We start from the raw sequence: 17,709 nt of genomic DNA, 5'->3' as shown, positions 1-17,709 counted from the left end.
CTCATCCACTGTGAGGACATATGTCGCCCCACTCTCCACCTGTTGTGGCATTCATTATGTTAAGTGCCAATACAGACTCCTCCCTAACGCATTTTGCCCTGATTAGGCTTAACCCTCACCATCTGTTTTAAAAATACCTACCCACCTCACTGCAGCTGAATACTGGGCACTTGTGGTGCTGCCTCATCACTTGAATGCGACTTGCCTTTTAATCTTGGCCACGAAGCAAAGCATCACGACCAATCCATATGTACAACCTTGAGCGGCTGCCTTTTTGTGTTTAGGTGGGTCCTTGGGGGTAGTAGAAGCAGGCAGAGGAGCCATGTTGCCCACCCATCAGTTGAACACTTTTTGACATCCCAAAGGTGAAGACTTCCTGTGTCCTTCAATGGGATAGAAATGAAAATAGAGCTTTTGTACTCACCATAAAATCCTTTTCTTGGAGTCTGCTGGGAGTAGGAGGGGTTATCCTGAACTGGCCCATGATTTTTTTTTTTTGTCCAATCCTCCTGTAGCCAGTAGTATAACTAACCCGAAGGTTAAATTCTTGCTGTGTTCCTCAAAGTACTCTAAGATTTTTATAACGAGTACAAAAATCATATTTTTATATACCGCTACCTTAAGTCAATTGGACACAGGTAAAAGCTTTGCTCGGAACCACCCCCCAACACATAACTCCGCCCACTCCACTGGGCTCCAGTTTTTGGCTGGTGTCCTTAGATGTTGATCTCCTTATCCCACTGGAGAAGATTGTTTTGTATTTTTCACCAGTTTTCTTTCAGTGACTCTTTTATGAAGATCTGACTGCCTATCACCTTGTCTTTAGACCTCAGGCACGCAGATGAAAAATATGCAGTTTTCAGGGTCTTTTGCTGGTTTGTTTTTATACCTCTGAACGTAACTTTGTTAGCTAATGTGCTCATGCATCTGCAGGTGTCCTTAGTCACAGGGTGCTCTACAGGTCTAGGGCCATGGTTTGCTCTCAATCACTGTTGTGTCCACCTCCATCGGTCGCTACTTCAAGGTCGTCCCCCCCCCCCCCCGTTATCTTCTTCAGCCATTGGGCAACCTTTGATGGCGTAACTCCTGCGTATGCGCACAGGAAGTGCATCATCCCCATCACCTGGCTCCATTCCTGGCATCTTACACATAGGGGAGCCGGCACATGCACTATACAGTTCACACAGAAAATAAAACTGATAGCAGCGAGAAGCTGCAGTTTCTTTGGGCAGAAACTGTCTTTGCAGAGTGTTAGTGACAGGTTCTCTTTACCCAGCAGATTGACACTTCATGTCTCTTGCTGTATCTGGGCTGTTGTTGATTTGCGCATCAGAAGCAGCGCATGCTGAAATTCCTATCGCACAGCGGCTGGCGCCTGAAGCATTGCAGTAAGATAAGCTGCCCAGGTTTCCATAAAGGTGAATGACTGGCATTTTAATTGGATTTTTCCCACTTCATTGGCCACTATCCGTACAAGAAGATCAATTCTACCCAAATTGCCATCGAGCGGAACATCTACTCTGCATCCGAACTTCCCACTGGGATAAACAGCCGAAACGTCAGCTGCATTCTTTACTTTCTTCTTTGTTTCTGTTTTTCGGGATGCTCTGTAAATCCAATTTGGTACATTAAAGATGGTGGACGACTGTGGTACGGAATTGCCTGTCTACTAAACTTCTAGATATTACATTCTGGATATGGCTTGTAAATAAACTTTTAGGTATTTTGTAGGGTAACTTATGAGGCCAAAGGTTGTCCCGCTAAACTTAAAAGAATTCGGGGAGAGTGGGTTACCTGCCCAACTCATGAAGATATGGCTGATGCTTGACTTGACCCCCTCTTCCCCATGGTACAGTCTTGGAGACACACTCACGCATATTTTTTGCCTTCTCCATTTTTATATAACAATAGCATCTAATGAAACACAATGATTGGTTAAGGAAAACTCCCTTTACAGCCAGAGATTAGGCAATGGTCCAATCTTGTGTAGTCGAACAGTTGTGTGTTATTTCATTTACTTATCTTTTTTATCTATCTATCTAAATATATTTCTAAAATTTACATAGCACTAAAAATATATTAGTATAGTATTGGGCCGCCTGCCTTTCCACACACATGAACTTTAAGGGCATCCCAGTCTTGCTCCGTAGGGTTCAATATTGAGTTGGCCCCGCCCTTTGCAGCTATAACAGCTTCAATTCTTCTAGGCTGTCCACAAGGTTTAGGAGGGTGTCTATGGGAAGGTTGGACCATTCTTCCAGAAGCACATTTGTCAGGTCAGGCACTGATGTCGAGGGAGAAGGCCTGGTTCGCAGTCTCCACTCTAATTAATCCCAAAGGTGTTCTATGGGGTTGAGGTCAGGACTCTGTACAGGCCAGTCAAGTTCCTCCACCCCAAACTGGCTCCTCCATGTCTATATGGACCTTGCTTTGTGCACTGGTGCGCAGTCATGTTGGAACAGGAAGGGGCCATCCCCAAACTGTTCCCACAAAGTTGGGATCATGAAATTGTCCAAAATGTCTTGTTATGCTGATACCTTAAGAGTTCCCTTCACTGGAACTAGGGGGCCAAGCCCAGCCCCTGAAGAACAACCCCACACCATAACCCCCCTCCAGAATACTTTACACTTGGCACAATGCAGTCAGGCAAGTACTGTTCTCCTGGCAACCGCCAAACCCAGGCACGTCCATCGGATTGCCAGACAGAGAAGCGTGATTTGTCACTCCAGAGAACACGTCTCCACTACTCTAGAGTCCAGTGGCGGCATGCTTTACACCACTGCATTCGACGCTTTGCATTGCACTTGGTGATGTAAGGCTTGGGTGCAGCTGCTCGGCCATGGAAACCCATTCCATGAAGCTCTCTACACACTGTTGTTGGGCTCATCTGAAGGCCACACCAAGTTTGGAGGTCTTTAGCTATTGACTCTGCAGACAGTTGGCGACTTCTGTGCACTGTGCGCTTCAGCATGCGCTGACCCCGCTCTGTCATGTGACGTGGGCTACCACTTGGTGGCTGAGTTGCTGTTGTTCCCAGTTGCTTCCACTTTGTTATAATACCATTTTTGCTCTAACCATTATAAACTCTGAAGATGTTTTCATACCCTTGTTGAAAATTTTTCAGCGTATTATTTAATCTCTCACCATGTCTTTCTCTTTCTATCAGCTGCCTGTCCTGTGTGAACGGATCGTACCCCTGCCACTGGTGCAAGTATCGGCACGTGTGTACCCACAATGCAGCGGACTGCTCCTTCCTGGAGGGCAGGGTGAAGATGTCAGAGGTAGGAATGTGTGATACAATGTAACATTCCTTCCATGTGTGTGCTCAGTGTTCTGGATGAGATGTGATGTTTGTTTTGGCAGAGGGAGAACCGTTGGGTTGTACATATTTTTTTTCGGCTCGGATTCACAAGTCTGTCACTTCTCCCTCTCCCGCCTGGACACTACTTGTTTTAGCAATCCTAAAGCGCCATGTTTATCCCTGTTGCCATAGTGTCTAAAAAAAAAATAGGTGTGTCACCATAGAGGCCCAAAATATTTTAATAATTTGTCCGAAATGGATTGACAAAAGGGACCAGAGTGCCAGGGCTCATTGACACCTCGGGGTTAATTTACTAAAACTAGAGAGTGCAAAATCTGGTGCAGCTCTACATACATACATAGCTAGATACCAGTCAGGTTCCAGTGTTTGTTTTTTTTTTTGTCTTTTTTTTTGTCAAAGCTTTATTGAACAAGCTGAAGTTAAAAGCTCATTGGCTACCATGCACAGCTGCATCAGATATTGTACTGTCCAGTTTTAGTAAATCAACCCCCATATGTTGCAAATCTGTGATTAGCAATAGAGGAGCGGGGAGACCGCCTTCCATCCTCAGTAGTATTGGAACTTGCTGCTATGTACCCCTTCTTCACCTGATGGACCTATGTAGCAGGGTAGCAGTTTATTGCTCTTGGCCCACTTAGAAGAAGGGAATATTGGCTAGGTTGCACAGAAATTTTTTTTGGTAAGGTGAACTTTTTAAAAATGAAGAACCACTGGTTCATTCCCTCCCCCAGCCTGTAAATAAGTTACAGGTAGGAGTAGTTTTTGTAGGAGGTGGGGGTGAGAGGGAGGCAGTGCCAAATTTTATCAGTGCCTGCTCCCATTTCCGCCTGTAGCCTTATGGGACACCTCAAAAGTCCCAGGTGGCTGGAGATCACATACATGGCCATGCCAGTTTATGCATGTGCAATGGGGAGCCAGCTATGGAGATTCAAGATTGTGGTGCCGGGGACCCACAGCAGTAGAAAGAACTGGCTGAAAGAAGACGGTGCTGCACTCCAGGCACAGGTAGGTACAAGGTTTTTAAAAGTCAGCAGCTACAGTATTTGATTTTCAAAAGTTCCTCTTTAAACAATTAGTTGTGCTAGTGCTGCCCCCTTCTCAGTCCAATGATGGGTTATGGCAGAGTAGCAGCTTTGACCCCCTTCCAGTCTTCATTTGATGTTGATCAGTGACACAAATCTAGAATTAATTTTTTTATGACACAAAGTCAGGAGATGAAAACCTACGTGCTCCAGGGTTCCAAAACTTCCCCTTCATCAGGACTAAGGAAACTAATGCACTAAACACTAAACTAATGCACTAAACACTGAAACTAATGCAGTGTTTCTCAACTCCAGTCCTCATGGACCCCCAACAGGTCATGTTTTCAGGATTTCCATTATTTTGCACAGGTGATTTGATCAGTTTCACTGCCTTAGTAATTACCACAGCTGTTTCATCTGAGGGAAATCCTGAAAACATGACCTGTTGGGGGTCCATGAGGACTGGAGTTGAGAAACACTGAACTAATGTAACATAGATAGATACTTGATTATACAGTATATTGGTTTCATTTATAGTAATGCTTAGAATTTTATACCTTCACCTACCCTTAGTGCTAGCACTCTATCAACAACACGTTTGTTGTCATTTAATTGATGTTGGTAAGGATTGCAGTAGACACAAAAAGCCACCGTGGTCTTCATATTCTGTATTGGACCCATCAGGCAGGCAGGTGCATATCTCTTACCAACTGTACTATCTTTAGGAGTCTGAATTTTGTAGCTAGGTCTTTCTGGATGTTCACAGGTCCCTAAGCTCCTGCCTAGGCAGTCTCATTGATGATCCACCTCTATCCCACCAAGGTGGCCTAAAAAAGTCTCACCAGCTTCGTATTGCCAGTGGCCACCATGTGCAGCTCCTCACATTGATTGAAAACCCCCGACCTAAAGCATCTTGTCTCCGCAGCAGTTTAGCTGTCTTAATGTTCACACGTTCTGACATACAAGGCCGAAACTCCAAAAATGAAATACAAAATGTGGGAGAGCAAATGTAAAATTTCATAGACCCTTTTAAGGTGATGAGAAACAAAAATGCCACCCAATCTTCATGCTCTGTTCTGCATTGGACCCCTCATGTGGGCAGGTGCACATGTCTGACATTGCAGTATCTCTAGGAGTGTGATGGTTGTAGCTAGCTGGACATCCACTGGACTCTATGCTCCTGCCTAGGTGGCTTTGTTGATGATCCAGCTCTACCCCACCCAGGTGTCCTAAAAAAAAGTCTCGCCAGCATCTTCTTGCCAGTAGCCACCTTGTTCAGCTCCTCACATTGAATGAAAACCCCCGATCTCAAGTATTTCATCCAATCTCAGCAATCCTAATAGTCACCTTCTGACATACAAGGCTGATGATCTAAAAATTCAATGCAAAATATGGGAGAGCAAAAGCCTAAGTTTTGTAGTCTTTTTTTATTTATTTTGTGAACATTACTTTATTAACCCAAGCTGGGCACTCCCTGAGAATACACTGTAGCCTCTTCTTCTTTTTTTTTTTTCTTTCTTTCTTTATAACAAAGAATTTCCATAGACGTGCATAGCTTCTATCCATTCCCAGTCTGCTCCAGGTGCATTCCTCCAGCGTGTTCAATGCACGGGGGAATTTCAGTTCCATTGTGTCTATTATGATGAAAAATCTGGAGAAGTGACTTATGTAGGTTTCTAAGCCACTGGGTTACAATCCTTCAAAGATAACCCCCATCCGTCACCCCCTCCTCCTCCCGTGGAAGTCTGCCATATATAGGTCAGCCGTGTCCCGGGGTTATTGTTTGGATATATGGTGACTGACAGTTCTGGGAAGGGGAAGGTTAGTCAGGGGAACACATCTGTCCTTGCCTGCACCACATATCCTTAACCTTCTCCGGCTCTGAAATGGACTGGAGGTGCCATGCCGCCCCTGGCACTGGAGGAATTTAAGCTTTCTTCCCCTAGCTATGTGCTGCTTTTCCCAGAATCCTCTGCAAGCCGGCTAAGCATCAATGATTATAGATGTCAGCCGTGCATAAGGAAGAATTCCGGTAGGGGGAAAATTTAGTGGAAAAATTATACTGTTTTGTTTTCCATAAAGCTTCGTTTGCTGATGCAGGTTAAAAGCTTTTTTGTTTTTTTTTTTCCACACAGTGCATCTCAATTGATGAATAGATTTTCACTGTATGAAAATATTATGGAATTGTGTGTATTGTCTGGAGTGTTCACTTTATACACTTAAAGGTACACACCATTCAAAAATAAAAATGAACCTTCGAAATGCCTAAAAGGAGTCCAGCTGAGCTGCTCAGTACTTCAGCTCTGTATTCAGGCTTTGCCATTACATAGCCGCCCCACATTCCTTCTGGTGATCTTGGAACCCCTGTTTGTGATGCAGGAGAGTTGGTGTAATTGGGAGGAATAGTGCCCCATAATTGGTGCCATTGGGAGGAATTGTGCCCCATCATTTGTGTCAGTAGGGGGAATTATGCCCCATCATTGGTGTCAGTGGGCCTCATTGTTGGTGTAATTGGGAGAAATTGTGCCCCATCGTTGGTATCATTGGGAGGAATTGTGCCCCATAATTGGTGCCATTGGAAGGAATTGTGTGCCATCATTGATGTCAGTAGGGGGAATTATGCCCCATCATTTGTGTCAGTGGGCCTGATTGTTGGTGCAATTGGAAGAAATTGTGCCCCATCGTTGGTATCATTGGGAGGAATTGTGCGCCATCATTGATGTCAGTAGGTGGAATTATGCCCCATCATTTGTGTCAGTGGGCCTGATTGTTGGTGCAATTGGAAGAAATTGTGCCCCATCGTTGGTATCATTGGGAGGAATTGTGCCCCATCATTGATGTCAGTGGGGGGAATTATGCCCCATCATTTGTGTCAGTGGGCCTGATTGTTGGTGCAATTGGAAGAAATTGTGCCCCATCGTTGGTGCCATTGGGAGGAATTGTGCGCCATCATTGATGTCAGTAGGGGGAATTATGCCCCATCATTTGTGTCAGTGGGCCTGATTGTTGGTGCAATTGGAAGAAATTGTGCCCCATCGTTGGTGCCATTGGGAGGAATTGTGCGCCATCATTGATGTCAGTAGGGGGAATTATGCCCCATCATTTGTGTCAGTGGGCCTGATTGTTGGTGCAATTGGAAGAAATTGTGCCCCATCGTTGGTATCATTGGGAGGAATTGTGCCCCATCATTGATGTCAGTGGGGGGAATTATGCCTCATTGTTTGTATCAGTGGAAGAAATAGTGCCCAAGGGCCAGATAAAAGCAAGCAAAGGGCCACATCTGGCCCTTGGATCGCAGTTTGGAGACCATTGCTCTGGAGCAACAGCACTTGCAAAGTGCACAATCTATTTGCCTTTAGTAAATCAACCCCATTGTGTTTTCTGAATCAATATTAGTTAGTACGCAGCCCATGACTTTGCAGGAACCAGTGTCAGGAATTGATGGCCCATATTTTGGCTGAATGTGGATATTTCCCCTTTATACACATGATTATTAGCATTCCAGTGGTTTCACAATTGTTGGACGACTTTATTTTACTGGCTTTTACAAATCTGTTTTATGAAATCTGTTTCTTTTTTTCTTTGCGCCTTTGTTTCCATTGTCCCGGGATGTGGCACAGAGCCGCACTCTGAATCCCATAGAGGCGAGTGGAGCCAGTGGAAACGACCACCCGGCTCTGAGTGACACCATGTTCTGCGGTTCCAATGCCTGCAATATGTTACTTTTATATCAATAAAGGTCTCTTTTAATATTGCACCAGATCTGATCTTTTTAATTTGCTGTAAAAATCAGAGTGCATTGTGGGCACAGCATCGGCATGTCTTTCAGCGCCAGCGGGGTGAGGACCGTTGTCCCGCCGCTGACAAAAACGTGCCTCTGCCGGCACTGCGCTGCCTGTTATCTATGCATTACAAGGAGGGGGACCTTCTGAACCGCCGCGGAGAGAGGCTGCAATTCAGCCGTGATTAATGATGTGTCCAGAACCAGTCCGCACAAATATTTCCTCTATTCTCTACCATTATTCCGCCCGTCTCCCCAACTGCCATTTCCAGCGGCCGCAGATGACCAAATCTGCCCGCAATATAAAAGGATTCAGCTGCCTGTAGATTGGAAAGCAGTGGGTGCGTCCGCTTCTGTGCCGAGGATGGGGGGGGGGTGATGGAGAGCTCCACAGACATACTGGCCTCTCTCCAGTACACCTGGATGATGCATTACATCGCCGGACTGCGGCCGAAACACTATCTAGATAGGCACCAGCGGTCACAAAAAAAAAAGTAAAAATGTATCTACAGTCTCTGACACCAATGTTGAGGGGTTACTGCGGCCACTGACACCAATGTTGAGGGTTTTACTGTGGCCACTGACACCAATGTTGAGGGTGTTACTACGGCCACTGACACCAATGTTGAGGGTGTTACTGCGGCCACTGACACCAATGTTGAGGGTGTTACTACGGCCACTGACACCAATGTTGAGGGTGTTACTGCGGCCACTGACACCAATGTTGAGGGTGTTACTGCGGCCACTGACACCAATGTTGAGGGTTTTACTGCGGCCACTGACACCAATGTTGAGGGTGTTACTGCGGCCACTGACACCAATGTTGAGGGTTTTACTGCGGCCACTGACACCAATGTTGAGGGTTTTACTGCGGCCACTGACACCAATGTTGAGGGTTTTACTACGGCCACTGACACCAATGTTGAGGGTGTTACTGCGGCCACTGACACCAATGTTGAGGGTGTTACTGCGGCCACTGACACCAATGTTGAGGGTTTTACTGCGGCCACTGACACCAATGTTGAGGGTTTTACTACGGCCACTGACACCAATGTTGAGGGTTTTACTGCGGCCACTGACACCAATGTTGAGGGTGTTACTGCGGCCACTGACACCAATGTTGAGGGTTTTACTACGGCCACTGACACCAATGTTGAGGGTTTTACTGCGGCCACTGACACCAATGTTGAGGGTTTTACTGCGGCCACTGACACCAATGTTGAGGGTTTTACTACGGCCACTGACACCAATGTTGAGGGTGTTACTGCGGCCACTGACACCAATGTTGAGGGTGTTACTGCGGCCACTGACACCAATGTTGAGGGTTTTACTGCGGCCACTGACACCAATGTTGAGGGTTTTACTACGGCCACTGACACCAATGTTGAGGGTTTTACTGCGGCCACTGACACCAATGTTGAGGGTGTTACTGCGGCCACTGACACCAATGTTGAGGGTTTTACTACGGCCACTGACACCAATGTTGAGGGTTTTACTGCGGCCACTGACACCAATGTTGAGGGTTTTACTGTGGCCACTGCCACCAATGTTGAGGGTTTTACTGCGGCCACTGACACCAATGTTGAGGGTGTTACTGCGGCCACTGCCACCAATGTTGAGGGTTTTACTGCGGCCACTGACACCAATGTTGAGGGTGTTACTGCGGCCACTGACACCAATGTTGAGGGTTTTACTGCGGCCACTGACACCAATGTTGAGGGTTTTACTACGGCCACTGACACCAATGTTGAGGGTGTTACTGCGGCCACTGACACCAATGTTGAGGGTTTTACTGCGGCCACTGACACCAGTGTTGAGGGTTTTACTGCAGCCACTGCCACCAATGTTGAGGGTTTTACTGTGGCCACTGCCACCAATGTTGAGGGTTTTACTGTGGCCACTGACACCAATGTTGAGGGTTTTACTGTGGCCACTGACACCAATGTTGAGGGTTTTACTGCGGCCACTGACACCAATGCTGTTTTTTTTTAATCCTTAACGGGGAGCGGGGGACGAAGCCTTAAAGTGGAACTTCCCCTTTTGGGTGGAAAGACTTGTATTTTCATTTTGGATAGGGTAAGGGGGTTTCTATAACCCCTGTCAGATTTGTTTTTTTTTTTTTTATCCATCTTTGTCCCATTAGGGATATTTCCCTTCGCTTCATGTTCTATAAACAAAACAGGAAGTGAGGGAAATCTTTCACCAGAACTAAAGTAGTGTTTCCAGTTTTTTTTTTTTTGTTTTTTTTTTTTTTTACCACACCAAAAATGCAGCAAGCAGGACTTTTGAAAAATTCACCAGACCTCCAATAGATCAGTGTGAAGAGTTCCATGGGCAGCACAGTAGCTAAATGGTTAGCCCTTCCGCCTGGCAGTACTCGGGTTGTTGGTTCGAATCCCAACCACAGCACCACCTGCCTTGGTTTGCATGTTCTCCCTGTGCCTGCGTGGGCTTCTTCCACGTATTCCGGTTTCCTCCCACACTCCAAAGACATGCTGGTAGGTGAATTGGCTCCTGTGTAAATTGTCCCTAGTATGTGTATGTATGAATGTGAGTTAGGGATCTTAGATTGTACCCCCTTGAGGGTTAGGGACCTTAGATTGTACGCCCCATGAGGGTTAGGGACCTTAGATTGTACGCCCCTTGAGGGTTAGGGACCTTAGATTGTACACCCCTTGAGGGTTAGGGACCTTAGATTGTACGCCCCTTGAGGGTTAGGGACCTTAGATCGTACGCCCCTTGAGGGTTAGGGACCTTAGATCGTACGCCCCTTGAGGGTTAGGGACCTTAGATTGTACGCCCCTTGAGGGTTAGGGACCTTAGATTGTACACCCCTTGAGGGTTAGGGACCTTAGATTGTACTCCCCTTGAGGGTTAGGGACCTTAGATTGTACACCCCTTGAGGGTTAGGGACTGATGTGAATATAATATATATGTAAAGCACTGCGTAAATTGACAGCGCTATATAATTACCTGAAAACGAAGTTAAGTGGTCACACTTTTTTATTCCCTTTTATTTTTTACGCAAAAGTGGAAGAAAAATGGATCCGTGTGAAAGCAGCCTACATGTATTAGCAGATTTAGATACACTAACAAATTGAAGCCAGCTCACTCTTTCTAATCCGTTACAGCAAACAGTTTTTTTTCCTCTTTTGGGATAAAGGTTTTACATAAATAATAGCTGATCATTGTAAGCACCCCTGTCAGTGATAGGTGGTTTGTCTCATCCCTGTAAACCGATACATTCTTCTAGAAAGCTTGAGCTTTTGAAAAACAACAGATTTGCTGGCTGGATCCCTAGATAAAAATAAATGCAAGGAAGCCAAAAAAAATAAAACTAATGCAGCCATTGCATCTAAGAATTGGGAAGCTTCTGTGTAAGAGGTGAGATTATAAATGTGATGTACATAGGAAGTCTGCATTGTTTATTGAAGGTCCGTGGGCCTTCGGTGCCGATAAACAAACGAGCTGCCGTGTCAGACTCTTCATCTTAATTACGCGGCCCGCGGTTTCCTGCAGACATTATCTCCCGCATGTGGCGAGCGGGAGTTTCAGGGGAACGGGGGGGGGCAGAAGGTGTGCGCCGGCAAGTCCCGTCTTTGGAACTCGGCGGCCTTATGTGATGCCTGCAATTAAAAATGAATTATCGTTTAATAAAAAGTCTGATCCCTTCGGATTAGCCGGCCAGCCCCAGTTGCTCGCAGTGAAGGTTGCTTGTGAATTGAGGCCGAGTTCAGAGGAAGGTGACTGCAAAGTTATTTTAAGGGATTTTTTTTTTCTCCTCTCCCCTTAATGCCGGGGGGATCAGATCGGCTCTCTGCATTGTGGATCACTCATTAGACTCCTTAAAGCTACATTCCAGGCTGCCATTATCTGCTGATGAGGCTGTGCCGGAAATGGTGCAGCAGTGCTAACGTTGTAAAGTGATCTCAATTTACTTCAAAGTACATCTGAACCTTGATCACTGGAAGTTTTCACATCTTAAGGTACAAGTAAAGGCATTTTGTTTCCATTGTGGATAGAGTAATGGAGGGTTAGAACACCTGTCATTTTTGCCATCTGTGTCCCCACTGTAGAGATTTCCCTTCACTTCCTGTCCCATAGCCAAAGCAGAAAGTGAGAGGAAATCCCTCCAAAGTGGGGTAGTCCCTGGCTGTCACCAGCACTATTGTCCTTATTGGGAGATTTCCCCTCTATTCTTGTTCTGCTAAAAGCTCCAAATTTGGGTTTTTCTTTCACTTTCACTTTTGATGGTAACGGTAAATGTTGTAACCCCTGTCAGTTTTTTGCTGTGTCTCCATTGTGGAGATTTCCCTTCACTTCCTTTCCCATAGCCAAAACAGGAAGTGAGAGCAAATCCTACCTTTCTTTCCCTCCTTCCTTCTTTCCCTCTTTCTTTGCCTCCTTCCTTCTTTCCCTCTTTCTTTGCCTCCTTCCTTCTTTGCTTCCTTCCTTCTTTGCCTCCTTCCTTCTTTGCTTCCTTCCTTCTTTGCCTCCTTCCTTCTTTCCCTCTTTCTTTGCTTCCTTCCTTCTTTGCCTCCTTAATTCTTTGCCTCCTTCCTTCTTTGCCTCCTTTTTCTTTGCCTCCTTTTTCTTTCCCTCCTTTTTTCTTTCCCTCTTTCCCTCCTTCCTTCCCTCTTTTCCTCTTTCCATCCTTTCCTTCTTTCCATCCTTTCCTTCTTTCCATCCTTTCCTTCTTTCCATCCTTTCCTTCTTTCCATCCTTCTTTCTTCCCTCCTTCCTTTTTCCCTTCTTCCTTCTTTCCCTCTTTCCCTCCTTCTGTCCCTCTTTCCCTACTTTTTCTTTCCTTCCATCCTTCTTTCCCTCCATCCTTCTTTCCCTCCTTTTTTGTTTCTTTTTTCCCTCCTTCCCTCTTTTTATCTTTCCCTCCCTCTTTCTTTCCCTTGCTTCTTTGTTTCCCTATTTACTTCTTTCCCTTTTCCCTTCTTTCCCTGCTCTCCCTTCTTTCCCTTTTCCCTTCTTTCCTTCCTTCTTCTTTCCCTTCTTCCTTTTTGCCTCTTCCTTCTTTCCCTCTTTTTTCCCCTTTTTTTTCCTTGTTTCCCTCTTTCCTTCTTTCCCTCTTTCTTTCCTCTTTGTTTCCCTCTTTCCTCCTTTCCCTCTTTCTCTCCTTTTGTGTTTCCCTCCTTTGTTTCCCCCCTTCTTCCTTCTTTCCCTCCTTCCTTCTTTCCCTCCTTCTTCCTTCTTTCCCTCCTTCTTCCTTCTTTCCCTCCTTCTTCCTTCTTTCCATCCTTGCTTCTTTCCCTCCTTTTTCTTTCCTTTCCTTATTCTTTCCATCCTTCTTTCTATCCCTCCTTTGTCTTTCCTCCTTTCCTTTTTTCCTTCTTCCCCTCTTTCCCTTTTTCTTTCCTCCAAGGAGTCCATGGAGTCCCCCAGAACTAGTGTCCCCATTGGTAGATTTCTCTTCTATACCTGTGCTGGTCATAACCGAAAGTTTGGGATTTTCTTTCGCTTTCAATGATAACGGTGAAGGCCAGTAAAAATTTTAACCCGTCAGTTTTTTCTGTGTCCCCATTGTGGAGATTTCCCTTCACTTCCTGTCCCATAGCCAAAACAGGAAGTGAGAGCAAATCCTACCAAGTCCAAGGAGTCTCTGGTGTCCCCCAGAACAAATGCCCCCATTGGGAGATTTCTATTCTATACCTTTGCTGGTGATAACCCTAAATTTGAGATTTTCTTTCACTTTCAATGGTAACGGTAAGGGGCCAGTAAAAGTTGTAACCCCTGTCAGTTTTTTGCTGTGTCCCCATTGTGGAGATTTCACTTCACTTCCTTTCCTGTAGCCAAAACAGGAAGTGAGAGGAAATCCCTCCAAAGCGAGGGAGTCCCTGGTTGTCACCAGCACTATTCTTATTGGGAGATTTCCCTTCTATTCTTGTTCTGCTGACAGACCCAAATCTTGAGATTTTCTTTCGCTTTCAATGATCATAGTAAACAGGACAAATGAAGAGTAAGACCGGCGTTATCCACCCCTGTCAGGTTGTTCATCAGTTTTCATCAGTTTTTCATCCGTTTTTCATCAGTTTACATCCGTTTACATCCGTTTTTCATCAGTTTACATCCGTTTTTCATCAGTTTACATCCGTTTTTCATCAGTTTACATCCGTTTTTCATCCGTTTCAAATACGTTTTTCATCAGTTTACATCCGTTTTTCATCAGTTTACATCAGTTTTTCACCAGTTTACATCCGTTTTTCATCCGTTTCAAATATGTTTTTCATCAGTTTACATGTGTTTCTCACATCCTTTACTGATGCAAAAACAGACCATGTGTCCGTTTACACCCGTTTTTCATCCACTTACATCCGTTTTTCATCCGCTTGCATCCGTTTTTTATCAGCTTACATCCGTTTTTCATCAGTTTACATCAGTTTTTCATCCGTTTCAGATACGTTTTTCATCAGCTTACATCTCTTTCTCACATCCTTTACCAATTCAAAAACAGACCATATGTCCATTTACATCTTTTTTTCATCAGTTTATATCCGTTTTTCATCCGTTTCAAATACGTTTTTCATCAGTTTACATGTGTTTCTCACATCCTTTACTGATGCAAAAACAGACCATTTGTCTGTTTACATCCGTTTTTCATCAGCTTACATCAGTTTTTCATCCGGTTCAGATAAGTTTTTCATCAGCTTATATCTCTTTCTCACATCCTTTACCGATTCAAAAACAGATCGTATGTCCATTTACATCTTTTTTTCAAAAGTTTACATCCGTTTTTTTATCAGTTTACATGTTTTTTTTATCAGTTTACATCCGATTTTCATCCGTTCAGATACATTTTTCATCAGTTTACATCTGTTTTTTCACATCCTTTACCGATGCAAAAACAGACCGTATGTCCGTTTTAAATCTTTTTTTCATGAGTTTACATCTGTATCAGTTTACATCTGTTTTTCATCAGTTTATATCCCTTGTTCATCCGTTCAGATGTGTTTTTAATCAGTTTACATCTTTTTTTCATCCGTTCAGATAAGTTTTTCATCAGTTTACATCCGCTTTTCTTTCGTTCAGATACATTTTTCATCAGTTTACATCTGTTTTTCACATCCTTTACCGATGCAAAAACAGACCGTATGTCCCTTTACATCTGTTTTTCGTCTGTTCTGGGTTTTTTACGGAAGAAAAATAGGGTTTTCCATCTTGCGGATGTTAATGAATGTAAACAGATGATCATCCGTTTACATCCGCTAGTCCATAGAAATACATGGGGGTCCGTTTTTCAGATGAAAACTGACATATGGAACGCCTGTCCCGCCAGACACGGAAACAGAGAACAGTGTGGGTCAGTGCAGATAACAAAGGAACTATGAGTGGGTGATGTTACATAGTTAGTCTGGCTGAAAAAAGACAAAAGTCCATCCAGTTCAACCATTAAAAAAAAAAAGTTATAATCCTACATCCACAGGTGATCCAGAGGAAGGCAAAAAAAAAAAACAGCAAAGCATGATCCAATTTGTCCTGCGGGGAAAAAAATCCTTCCTGATGAGGTGCAGAAGATGGCCCCCGAGGTGACACGAAGTTGCCGGACCCGTGTAGTTGTTGCCATTTTTCTTTACTTTCTAATCTGACATCAGTGGTGTAATATTCTGCAAAATGCAAATCTCTGATGGAAATAGTCGTTCCCATTACATTTGCTGAGGTTCTAATCCAGAAAGGTCTTGAAATCAGCATTCAGATGCCGCGTGATTGTAACAGTCCTGATTTCTGTATTTCTGCTTACTCCTGGATTGTCAATGAGATCTGAAACTGAGACTACCTGGGCTGCAGAAACGGCGATCATCGACCTGTCAGTACACAGCGACTATGGAGATTTCTGATTGGCAGGATACTTTGTATCGATTTGTATCAATCGGCTTCAAGCTGAATCAGCAGATATTCTATCCTGTGCCGTCTTCCTGGAATCTGTGTGCTTTGTATATTTTCTCCAGATCTGTGCATGAATCTGACTTCCTGTAATAAAGACCGGGCACTGCTGCTCTCTAATTGTACAGGGTGGCTGGTCTTGTCTCCGCCCCTCCTGTAGTGGGTGGAGCCTATTGGATCACTTCCATGGCTCTCTTTGCACAGGCTGTACCGTATTTTTCGCTGTATAAGACGCACCTGACCATAAGACGCACCTAGGTTTTAGAGGCAGAAAACAGGAAAAAAAAAATTCTGAACTAATGGACTGCAGACAGTACAGGGGATGACCAGAGACTGCGGACAGTACAGGGGATGACCAGAGACTGCAGACACAGTACAGGAGATGACCAGAGACTGCGGTCACAGTACAGGAGATGACCAGAGACTGCGGACACAGTACAGGAGATGACCAGAGACTGCGGACACAGTACAGGGATGACCAGAGACTGCGGACACAGTACAGGAGATGACCAGAGACTGCGGACACAGTACAGGGATGACCAGAGACTGCGGACACAGTACAGGAGATGACCAGAGACTGCGGACACAGTACAGGGGATGACCAGAGACTGCGGACACAGTACAGGAGATGACCAGAGACTGCGGACATAGTACAGGGATGACCAGAGACTGCGGTCACAGTACAGGAGATGACCAGAGACTGCGGACACAGTACAGGGATGACCAGAGACTGCGGACAGCACAGGGATGACCAGAGACTGCGGACAGCACAGGGATGACCAGAGACTGCGGACAGCACAGGGATGACCAGAGACTGCGGACAGCACAGGGATGACCAGAGACTGCGGACAGCACAGGGATGACCAGAGACTGCGGACAGTACAGATGACTGCTGACCTTTGGGGAGGTGGGGAGCGGGTACCTGAATTTGACAGGTACCCGCTCTTACTTCCGCAGAGTTTTTGTTTGATCTTACCTGTTCCTCGATCCAGCCGCTCGCTGTCTTCCCGGCTTCTGTAATGGCGCTCGGCATGACAGCCGGGTGCCCAGTGCGCATGAGCAAGAAGCACTTGTGCTTTGTGATTGGTCCGGCGTCTTCTGGGATCTGTCATGTGTCCCAGGTACCACCTTACCATTCACAAAAAGCACCGCTTCTTGCGCATGCGCACTTGGCACCCGGCTGTCATGCCCACACTACAGAAGCCGGGAAGACAGCACACCGCTGGATAGAGGAACAGGTAAGGTCCCGCTGCAGAGCTGAGCGGCCGGCCCGGTATTCTGACACAGCCGCGGTGGAAATACCGGACCGGCCGCTCCATATTCGCCCCATAAGACGCACTGACATTTCCCCCCCAGTTTTGGGGAAGAAAAAGTGCGTCTATACGGCGAAAAATACAGTATATATCACAGTGATGTCACAGCTTTACAAGGTAATATCTGGGTTTGTAGGGCAATTGGTGCACAAAATTTGGATTTATATCCTTGGTGGCAAGTGAGGAATATATTTAAATTAAACTTTCTGTGACCTGAGTTCAAGTAGAACTGAAGGCAAAACTTTTTTTTTTCTTTTTTTTTTCCAGTTTGGATAGAATAAGGGAGGGTTGTAACCCCCGCCATTTTTTTCAGTTTAGAGAGAATAAGGGAGGGTTGTAACCCCCGCCATTTTTTTTTTCAGTTTGGATAGAATAAGGGAG

At 45.2% G+C, this 17,709-nt stretch overlaps 1 protein-coding gene across 1 annotated transcript in view; it reads left to right on the top strand.

The window, feature by feature from the left end:
• The window catches only part of LOC149444766 (plexin-A1-like), a 283,982-nt gene that overhangs the window by 64,852 nt on the left and 201,421 nt on the right, over positions 1-17,709 (top strand). Inside the window, exon 7 of the mRNA XM_089654551.1 lies at positions 3,167-3,281. Coding sequence (XP_089510677.1) covers positions 3,167-3,281 — 115 coding nt within the window. The remainder of the gene's footprint in view (positions 1-3,166; positions 3,282-17,709) is intronic.

Source organism: Staurois parvus, unplaced genomic scaffold (assembly GCF_062004578.1).
Source record: "Staurois parvus isolate SC_StPar_1 unplaced genomic scaffold, SC_StPar_1.0 ptg000777l, whole genome shotgun sequence".
NCBI classification, from domain to species: Eukaryota; Metazoa; Chordata; class Amphibia; order Anura; family Ranidae; genus Staurois; species Staurois parvus.
This window is presented reverse-complemented; position numbering and strand designations above follow the sequence as displayed.